An 11,213-nucleotide genomic window follows, 5' to 3' on the forward strand; every position below is an offset into this window, starting at 1 on the left:
CGAGGAAGATGGAGGCAACAACAGGGAACACAATACATTGGATTTGTGGTGGGAATGAACAGGGGAAACAAGGAAAGTACATGGGCTTGATTTGTTTATTGATGGTAACATTGAGATTAGGGTTCAGTTATAGTTATTCTGGTTCACTGGCTTCTCTTTAGCCAGTGTTCCATCTCATTGGAAAGAGGACTTTATCACACAAAGACAGTGTATAGTTCTAGCAGAGAGTGAGCATGGGTCAGTTTAGTATAGTCACTATACTAAACTGACCCTGGAGCAGCTAGTCCCATGCTCACTCTATACACTATACTATAGTGTATAGTAGTATATAGTGAGCATGGGACTAGCTGCTCCAGGGTCAGTTTAGTATAGTGTATAGTTCTAGCAGAGAGTGAGCATGGGACTAGCTGCTCCAGGGTCAGTTTAGTATAGTGTATACTGTATAGTATAGAGTGAGCATGGGACTAGCTGCTCCAGGGTCAGTTTAGTATAGTGTATAGTAGTGAGCATGGGACTAGCTGCTCCAGGGTCAGTTTAGTATAGTGTATAGTATCGAGTTAGCATGGGACTAGTTGCTCCAGGGTCAGTTTTGCCCTCTGTCCGAAGTTGTGTCCAGTTCAAAAGGCTGTACAATGTCCCTGCCCAAAACACTGGGGCAGCCAATCAGGCAGTCCTTGCACCACGCCCAGCGTTCCCGCCCCAGGTGCCATAAATCCCGTCGGAACTTCTGGGACATGAACACGTAGAGCAGGGGGTTGACCACCGTCGCCGAGCAGGAGAACAACCTGGCCAGGATGGCGTAGGGACGGTAAACCGAGGTGCCCGCCATGGTTTTTCCGATGAAGGAGAACATGAGGGCGTAGGAGGGCAGCCAGAGGAGGGTGAAGACCAGGACCAGGAGAGCCGAGGTGTGGGTGACCTGGCTCTGGTAGCGCTCCAGCTGCGGCGCGCTGCCCAGCAGCCGTGCGCCCTGCAGGAAGCAGTAGATCTTGGCGTACATCAGCACGATGACGCCCAGCGGTATGGCGAAGGCGAACAGGAAGAGGGCGATGCTGTAGACGAGCTGGCTGAAGCTGGACAGGAAGGCGTAGCAGTAAATGGCGCTGGACGGCGCGCTCACCGTGCGGATGGCGAACTGGGGTGCCGCCAGGGCCGCGGCGGGCACCCACAGCAGGGCCACGGTCAGCTTGACGCGCCGGTGCATGCGCGAGCGATACGCCCAGGTGGGGTGCACCACCGTCAGGTAGCGTGTCACCGCCAGCGCCGCCAGCGTGAAGACGGAGGCCGCCGAGCAGGCCACGCCCAGGAAGCTGATGGCCTTGCACAGGAAGCCGCCGAAGGGCCAGTAGCCCAGGGCGATGGCGGAGGTGTGGAAGGGCAGGCAGAGCAGGAGGAGCATGTCCGCAGCGCTCAGAGCCAGCAGCAGTGTGTTGGTGCCGTGGGGAGGCTGTCCGTTTCTCCTCCTCCTCCGACCGGTCAGGATGGTGATGACCAGAGAGTGTCCCAGCAGGCCGGTCAGCAGGATGAGAGCGTCCAGGGCGGGCACCAGCACATTCACCAGGCTCTCGTTTGTTCCGTGGACGGGCACCGTGCCACGGCCAGTGCTCTTGTTCCCCTGCAAGTTCGCATCCATATTCTCCAATGCGTTCATAATTAAAGGACCTTCCTTAGCGGTCTAACGGCCATTTGATGATTGACATGGCAGCAGTGTATTTGCAGTCCGTCTCTGGTCGATGCAGCGCTTTCACACTGTGTTACTCACGAGCAATGTCGACGCGGCAACTGGCAGCGGCCAGACAAGCAGCCAAAATCACTCCGGTCCGCCGGGACTGATGTCTATAATTTGTACCCATTCTGGAAAAGACAATCATGCATCTGTATTCCAACATATTTTTGGTTGTTGTTTTTCTGAGTCGAGTGGCAGAAAAATCCCCAACTAAAATACATACCATCATGACCTGGCTAAAATTAGACTGAAGGAAGGAAAAAAAAGTTATTTTTTCCCCCAAAAAATGTCCCAATTAAACTCAGAAGTATTTGGAAATGTGATATTTACAATGTTGTTCTTTAAACCTTGGGCGTGTGTTGTCTTGAAACGGCATATCCGATTATATCCGATATAAGATTCCAAGATGGGCGGTTTCATTGAATCCGTAGAGACACGGGCAGTTCGGGTGCTCGTATCGATTTGTCGGAAACCAAGCAACAGAAGACAAATTCATCCCGTCGGTCAGTCACCCACCAGTGAGACGTTAAGCTGTCAATGCTACTTGATGCTAAGTGGTCACAGTGGCAGGCGGCTCGCTGTCCATTAACCCATTCTGACCTGAGATCAGATTCATACGAGGTTTCCACTGGACACACACTGGTCTGATGTACCCATTCTGACCTGAGATCAGATTCTAAGAATGTCAGTCGCTCTTCGATTTTTCCAAAAATAGCAGATCTACAAGCTCATAGCGCGCCACCGAGTGGCGCGCTATGAGCTTGTAGATCTGCTATTTTTCAATAGCTAAAGCATAACATGATGCTAACACCAAAACGGGTTCCCGTTCAGAATGGGTTAAGAAGCTCTTCAGAGGCTTGTAATCCCTGCGATGATCCGCTGGCTGGCAGAGGGATGCTGAGAGAGTAGCTTGGTAGTACATAAAAGTGAATGGGAAAAATCCAATGCAGGAGTGACTGGGGAAATAAAATAAGTTGTTGTTGGTTTGTATAGCATTCAGGTGAGTGAACGCCGTGTTACTCTCTCATCTGTTGGCGACAAACTGCTCTTGTGTAACAGTCTTCTAGGCAGCGTTCATCCGCTGTTTGCACAGCAAGCAGGTAGTGAGTTCTGGGGGAGGGGAGGAGGGTGTTTCAGCTGATCTCTATGCTGCCTTGAACCTACCTATCACTCTACTGTACTTTATGTCATCTTAACTTTTAAACAATGGGAGGAATGGTCATTTAAACTGCCTCTACACTAACCTTCATCTCGTTGTGAGACGCAACGAGAAACGTGTGCAATTATGTACTGCCTAGGAATATTAGCAATAACAACTACAGAGTTTCTTGTGCTGTATCGTGCCACGGGGGTTTATAGCTTTCATATCTGGTATCGGAAGACACAACTGTGACTTTATGTGTTTTTGTTATTCCGTATTCACCGCTAAAGTGGCCTTTAGGTACATAAACGTTGATTGCAGGCCTCCCTCCACCCCCTCTACAATAAAAGGCATGTTATTGACTTTAGACAACGAGCAAACAGCTGTATTGGAGTGCACAGGCTTTTTATTGCGGGAGCAATTGTGGTCATAAACCTGGTCTCTGGTGTGACGAAAAACAGATGGATGGAAACCTTGAGAGAACACATGAGGACGATTGTTCAGTGACCTCTCCGTGATGCTGCGTGTCATGGAGCCACCGCACATAAAAATAGGAGTCTGAGGAGGCCTGGAAATGGAGCCTGAAGGGGCAACGGAGGACATCTGTGTGATTAGTAGCTGTATACGACTGCTACTATGGGGGTGGAGGTGCAAGGAGGCTGTCCACTTTTATCTCCGTCTGCTCCACGGCTGACTTCTTCACCCTGGACCCATTTCCCTAAAGTGACTGAAGCTGCTTCCGCGGCGGTTCCTCTTTTTTTTCCAGAACAAGAACTCACCGTGAATAAGCGGCATCCGCGGGGGAGCTGTTATTTGTGTGTGCAGGCATCCAGCCATGAAATGACAGGATGATATCGACTCTTTAACCCATTCTGACCAGGAACCCGTTTTGGTGTTAGCATCATGTAATGCTTTAGCTATTGAAAAATAGCAGATCTACAAGCTCTTAGCGCGCCACCGAGTGGCGCGCTACGAGCTTGTAGGTCTGCTATTTTTTTTAAATCGAAGAACGACTGACATTTTTAGAATCTGATCTCAGGTCAGAATGGGTTCATCAGACCAGTGTGTGTATCCAGTGGAAACCTCGTATGAATCTGATCTCAGGTCAGAAGGGGTTAAAGCCCTCTCCAGGAACAGCGGGTGCACGATGGCCGCCCATCCGTCACTCAGTACTGGGCTACTGTACCAGTCCCACTCTCCTCGCCTGCCATGTCTTCCCCCCTCTTTCCTCTCCTCTCCTCTCCTCTCCTCTTTGACCTTGAATCTCTTGACAGTGATTCAGCGTTTCCAGCTGATGCGAGCAGACACGGTTCTTTCGAGCATCTCCTAGTGCCTTTTTTGAAATGCCTCTCTGAGGGTAACCACGCGCAAACTTGTTAATCTTTGACGATAATTAATGATCCGAGTTGAATTCTCACCCAGAGGCCCTCATTACAGGGCATCGTTAGCTCTTCTAAGAGCCCATGTCTCATTTTTATCGCTGGTTTAAAACTAATTTGTTCTTCCCGAGTGCTGTAAGAGCTTCCAGCACTAGGAGCTTCCAGCACTAGCTCGGCAGTGCCAGGTACCAAAAGAACCACAGCCCGGCCGTCGTGTAGTAGTATGTTTTGTTTTGGATACAGCATACATTATATCTATTAACGGCACTGACAGCCAAACCTCCCTCGCCTCTTGTGACCACAGGTGTGGGGTCAGTGGAGGGCCTGGCGTACCACCGCGGCTGGGACACGCTGTACTGGACCAGCTACACCACCTCCACCATCACCCGCCACACCGTGGACCAGAGCCGCTCCGTGGCCTACAACCGCAACAACGTGGTCACCATGTCTGGCGATGACCACCCCAGAGCCTTTGTCCTGGACGAGTGTCAGGAGTGAGTCATTAAGTTTAATGTTCACACACAAACACACCCGCACGCACACGCACACGCACACGCACACGCACACGCACACACACACACAAACACACACACCCGCACGCACACACACACAAACACACCCGCACGCACACACACACACACGCACACGCACACACACACACACACACGCACACACACACACACGCACACACACACACGCACACGCACACACACACATTGGACATCTTCCAACAGAGCTCTTGTTTTTTATGTTTCGAACGGCAGATTTATGTTGGATTAGTCAACCATAGCTGCCGTTAGACCAAGAACATTCTAGTTCTTCTTCCCACTGCAAAGTCGTTATTTTCTTCTCCCCGTGTCTGTTCCCCTTCCCAGCCTCATGTTCTGGACCAACTGGAACGAGCAGGCTCCCAGCATCATGAGGGCCTCTCTGAACGGGGCCAACGTGTTGGTGATCATTGGCAGCCACATCAAGACCCCCAACGGTCTGGCCATAGACCACCGCGCCGAGAAGCTCTACTTCTCTGACGCTACGCTGGACAAGATCGAGCGCTGCGAATACGACGGCAGCAGCCGTTACGTGAGTTGGCCTCTCCAGGGTTTTGTTTTTTTGCGACGACAGTATTTTTTTATTTTTTATCCAGGCCGATTTTCAAAACGCCCACAAAGGTTTTCTGGAAAAACTGGTGGGAAACATTATGTCCAAAACGTATTTATTATTATTTTAAAAGCTATTTAAAATAGTGAAAATAGCTGATCTACAAGCACACAACACCTCACACATCGTGATGCGTTGTGTGCTTGTAAACCTGCTATTTTCACTACTTTTGTGTGACACCCTTATACAGTATGATGAAGAAAGGCTTTAACCCATTCTGAACGGGAACCCATTTTGGTGATAGCATCATGTTATGCTTTAGCTATTGAAAAATAGCAGATCTACAAGCTCATAGCGCGCCACCGAGTGGCGCGCTACGAGCTTGTAGGTCTGCTATTTTTGAAAAATCAAAGAACGACTGACATTTTTCAGAATCTGATCTCGGGTCAGAATGGGTTCATCAGACCAGTGTGTGTCCAGTGGAAACCTCGTATGAATCTGATCTCAGGTCAGAATGGGTTAATTTATGAAAAAACACAATTTCTGCCAGACAGTGGTGATATAATAGTAACAACTAAAATGACACGGCTGCTTTCCCAGATTGAAGGGTGTAACAAACATACAGTCTTTCCAGATCTAAATGGGTTCAGTGTACAGTACAGTATACTGTACGTGGGTTTGTAGACAGGAACCCTGAGTGCAGACAATGGAAAGGACACGTAACACAGCCAGAGTTGAACCAGGACATTGCGACCGTCTGTGCCATCTGTTAACCCATTCTGACCTGAGATCAGATTCATACGAGGTTTCCACTGGACACACGCTGTTCTGATGAACCCATTCTGACCTGAGATCAGATTCTGAAAAATGTCAGTCGTTCTTCGATTTTTCAAAAATAGCAGACCTACAAGCTCGTAGCGCGCCACTCGGTGGCGCGCTATGAGCTTGTAGATCTGCTGTTTTTCAATAGATAAAGCATAACATAATGCTAACACCAAAACGGGTTCCCGGTCAGAATGGGTTAAGCAACGAATACAGCTGTTTTTCATTGGTCAAAAGTTTAACCGCATGAACCCTAGTATCTGGAGGGAACATTTTGTCAAAAAATAAACAAATCTACAAGCTCACAGCGCTTCGTAATTCAACACGCAAGCTTGCAAATTAGCTACTTTGGGGCAAAGCGTTTGTTACTAGAAAATATTAGCAGATCTACAGTAGTATAGAGCCCTGGGGTACCTCTGTCAATCTGGCTTTGAATAAACTCCCATTACACCTAAGAATAAACTCCCATTACACCTAAGAATAAACTCCCATTACACCTAAGAATAAACTCCCATTACACCTAAGAATAAACTCCCATTACACCTAAGGCAGACAGCCTCTGTAGATGGCTTTATTAATAAACTCCCATTACACCTAAGGCAGACAGCCTCTGTAGATAGCTTTATTAATAAACTCCCATTACACCTAAGGTAGGCAGCCTCTGTAGATAGCTTTATTCCTCTTTGAGTGCCACCTGGTGGACTAAAGAGGTAGCACTGGGTGCCACGTGATCAGAGTCATTTTTACTATGAAGCCGTCCTGTTTGTCTCCATCTTGAACGCTAACAGCAATAGCGCCAATGCTAGCGAGCTAAGACAATGTCCATCCTGTCTCCAGAAAACACCAATATTCCTATCGCGATGACTGCTAAATCAGAAATAACCTAATAAGTGCAGAGCCAGACAGTGCGGACAGTGCCGTCACTGCCGTATGTTCCAAGTAAACAGTGTGGAAAGGCATGGCTAAAACAGCTAATGCATATGTAGAAGCAAACGGTGCAGGCGGGGCAAGCAAGCGTCCCTAGCAACCGGAGCGATTCCATAAAATGGAAAATAGTGAGGCATTCTTATAGCCGCACCGATATTAACGTCCGTGTCATTATCAATCTCGTCATCTCGTCTACAGCATTCAAGGAATTAAAGCACAGCCAAGACCTATTTCTTCACACTTGCTTTTAGTTGATTTTATTTATTTAGTTGTTATTCATGTAGTCAATGCTTTTCCTTATTCACTACCTTTTTTATGTTTTTGCTATTTTAATGTTTTATGCTTTTGCTTTTCTTTTTTCTTTATTGCTCTTTGTAAAGCACTTTGAGCTGCATTTCATGTCATGAAAGGTGCTGTACAAATAAAGTGTATACAGTACATACTGCAGTATGTAGTACTGTAAGTGGACATTAGAGATACTAACGTTGTGCTTTGTGTGCTGTGCTTCCAGGTGTTGCTGAAGAACGAGCCTGTCCATCCGTTCGGCCTGGCCGTGTATGGAGACTACATCTTCTGGACCGACTGGGTGAGGAGGGCCGTCCTCCGGGCCGACAAATACACCGGAGGCGACATGAAGGTTCTGCGCGCAGACATCCCACAGCAGCCCATGGGGATCGTGGCTGTGGCTAATGACACCAACAGCTGTGAGTGTTATATTAACTGTGCAGTCTGCACTAAAGACATTTTATACAGGTAGTAAAATGCCTTTGTGGTTGACATCTAACTCTCCCATGTGTGACGACAATGCTTTCAGGCGAGTTCTCTCCCTGCCGAACAAACAACGGAGGATGCCAGGACCTGTGTCTGCCCACGTCGGACGGACGGGTCAACTGCAGTTGCCGTGGAGACAGACGACTTCTGGAGGACAACACGTGCTCCGGTGAGTGAGACGGAGAGTGAGAGCATGTCTCTCTCTCTCTCTCTCTCTCTCTCTGCATTTAGTTCTCCGTCACCACAGGACTAAAATAAAGAAGGTCATGTTCTACTCGACTAGGTCAATTAAGTTTTCCAATTACATTTTATTACAGTGCCAAATCACAACAAGTTGTCTCAAGGTTGAGTAGCGTTGACGTTGTTTTCAACTTCTAAAACGTTATTAGACAATGGAGCGTTTGTGCACCGATGATTTCATTAGATGTCGTGACTCTCGTCTCTCGATGCCTAACGTCAAGACCCACTACACCCGATAACATAGACGTATTATTATTATTATTATTATTATTACTAGACCCGATAACATAGACGTGGCTTTCCATCTCCATTTTTTCTCAATACACTTTACGTAGTGCAGAGACTAGGGATATGTCGATAATCATTATTATAATTTATCGAGATAAAATACTCACACTAATCATATCGCAGTGATTTTAATTACTAGGATGTCCAGATACACTTTTTTTTTGTTTCGAATACCAGAGAATAATATTTATAATAATAAAGAAATTAAAATTACTTATTTTATCTCGTGTTGTTAATAGCAGACTATACTCACTCAAATGTGCACTTGCAGTTTGGGCAACTCGAAAGCAAACTCCACATGCCCCAACATTTTATTTACCTGGCATAGTGTCAACCCCTTACCCCTGTGTCGGATCGGTGGTTAGACTGGCATAGTGTCAACCCCTTACCCCTGTGTCGGATCGGTGGTTAGACTGGCATAGTGTCAACCCCTTACCCCTGTGTCGGATCGGTGGTTAGACTGCCATAGTGTCAACCCCTTACCCCTGTGTCGGATCGGTGGTTAGACAGCCATAGTGTCAACCCCTTACCCCTGTGTCGGATCGGTGGTTAGACAGCCATAGTGTCAACCCCTTACCCCTGTGTCGGATCGGTGGTTAGACTGGTATAGTGTCCACCCCTTACCCCTGTGTCGGATCGGTGGTTAGACTGACATAGTGTCAACCCCTTACCCCTGTGTCGGATCGGTGGTTAGACTGGCATAGTGTCAACCCCTTACCCCTGTGTCGGATCGGTGGTTAGACTGGCATAGTGTCCACCCCTTACCCCTGTGTCGGATCGGTGGTTAGACTGACATAGTGTCAACCCCTTACCCCTGTGTCGGATCGGTGGTTAGACTGGCATAGTGTCAACCCCTTACCCCTGTGTCGGATCGGTGGTTAGACTGGCATAGTGTCCACCCCTTACCCCTGTGTCGGATCGGTGGTTAGACTGACATAGTGTCAACCCCTTACCCCTGTGTCGGATCGGTGGTTAGACTGGCATAGTGTCAACCCCTTACCCCTGTGTCGGATCGGTGGTTAGACTGACATAGTGTCAACCCCTTCCTTACCCCTGTGTCGGATCAGTGGTTAGACTGGCATAGTGTCAACCCCTTCCTTACCCCTGTGTCGGATCGGTGGTTAGACTGCCATAGTGTCAACCCCTTACCCCTGTGTCGGATCGGTGGTTAGACTGACATAGTGTCAACCCCTTACCCCTGTGTCGGATCGGTGGTTAGACTGCCATAGTGTCAACCCCTTACCCCTGTGTCGGATCGGTGGTTAGACTGGCATCGATATGATATGATTTGATATGATATGACCAAAAGGGGACGATACCGATACAGTATCGGGACGTCTCTAATTTTAATTTATTGGGAAATTGTCCTGAAATTATCATACACGAGGATGAACTAGGTAGCTTTTGTTGAGCTGCAAATTCTGTACCACTTAATAAACTTAAACTCTCTTATTTCACCCAAGCGTTGCGAGCTTGTAGATCGGCTAATTGTCGCTGAGGTCTTCCCCAAAATAGAAATGCTAGGGGTTCAAGTAAATACAAAAGTGCCATTTTAAGTTTTAAGCCTACTAGAGCAGTACCCGTGGGGCCTCTACGGCGGTGCCTGTTGGGCACTGGCCTACTTGGAACGATGCAAGTTGGAAATGCATGCCCCACCCAGATATTTATGCGTTGGAGCCACTACAGCGGGGCCCGTTGTGCACTGGCCTATACGTGGCCTACTTGCCCAACCCAGATATTATGTCTGTGTCCCTTTTATGCCCATATATGGAATTGTTTGTCGGGCATGCCCAAATATGGAGTATATGCAGATGTCAGAATGATGTCAGAACAGGACAGCTCCATACTGTATATGATGGACCCATGGGCAGGGGCCCTGTCCAGAGCCTGGGCAGAGGCCTTTGTGGGGCGGTTCTGGACAACCAGTGGTCCAACCGACTCGACACCGGCCAATTCACCCCCTGCGGTGGTGTGGAACGCGTGTGTCGAATTTGAAGTCGGTGGGGCGAACGGTTCTCGAGTTACGTGGATCACACACACACACACACAGACAGACAGACAGACAGACAGACGTACAGAGAAAAAACAACAAAAAAGGTCAAATGCTATGTGACTAACTTCAAACATATGTGCTCTGCCAGCTCTGAACATATCCTGCGGCAGTGTGGATGACTTTGAGTGTGGCAATGGTGACTGCATCAACTACAGTCTGACCTGTGATGGCATGGCCCACTGCAAGGACAAGTCTGACGAGAAGCAGTCCTACTGCGGTGAGTTTCTGGACTGGACTATTGGGTGCATGTACAGTACAATTATACAGTACAGGTAGGAGTATTGTAGGAGAATTAGGACAGTTGTCTTCTACTTATGACTAGAAAACGGGTCTATGAACGTTAACACTTAAACACTAGCTCTATTCTAAGACTCCTCCATTTTCCCCTCTCTATCTTCTCTGAAAATAGGCAATCTATACAAGCAAGCTTACAACACGCCACATTGTGAGACTGTAGATTGGCAATTTTCACCAAATGTTCACTCCATAATAGGGACACTAGGGTTCTTGTGGTTAGAAAATAATTATATTTTGTAGCCGTACACAAGATGTAACCTTGAAGCTTGAATCAATATCAATTTCTGCTCCTCCACAGCAAATCGCCTGTGTAAGAAAGGCTACAGGCGCTGTATCAACGGCCGCTGCATTGGCCATCAGTTCTGGTGTGACGGCACAGACGACTGTGGAGACCACTCGGATGAACTGCCCTGCAACAGTAAGATAGCCTCTGTTTGCATTCCACTATGATAGTGCACATGTGTGTGTGTG

The 11,213-nt window shown here is 47.9% G+C and overlaps 2 protein-coding genes across 2 annotated transcripts in view; one reads left to right on the forward strand and one right to left on the reverse strand.

The window, feature by feature from the left end:
• Positions 1–11,213, forward strand: part of lrp1ab (low density lipoprotein receptor-related protein 1Ab) — a 180,346-nt gene that overhangs the window by 121,470 nt on the left and 47,663 nt on the right. Inside the window, exons 42-47 of the mRNA XM_080764626.1 lie at positions 4,551–4,740; positions 5,122–5,326; positions 7,605–7,797; positions 7,908–8,033; positions 10,534–10,662; positions 11,041–11,160. Of these exons, the coding sequence (XP_080620752.1) occupies positions 4,551–4,740; positions 5,122–5,326; positions 7,605–7,797; positions 7,908–8,033; positions 10,534–10,662; positions 11,041–11,160 (963 nt within the window). The remainder of the gene's footprint in view (positions 1–4,550; positions 4,741–5,121; positions 5,327–7,604; positions 7,798–7,907; positions 8,034–10,533; positions 10,663–11,040; positions 11,161–11,213) is intronic.
• LOC308315941 (galanin receptor type 1) lies at positions 584–1,633 on the reverse strand (the record flags this gene model as incomplete). Its single annotated transcript, XM_080764218.1, has 1 exon — positions 584–1,633. The coding sequence occupies one exon, from the start codon at positions 1,631–1,633 to the stop codon at positions 584–586; it is 1,050 nt and encodes a 349-aa protein (XP_080620344.1).

This window comes from Protomyctophum bolini (genome assembly GCF_963924005.1).
Source record: "Protomyctophum bolini genome assembly, chromosome: 5".
In the NCBI taxonomy this organism is placed as follows: Eukaryota; Metazoa; Chordata; class Actinopteri; order Myctophiformes; family Myctophidae; genus Protomyctophum; species Protomyctophum bolini.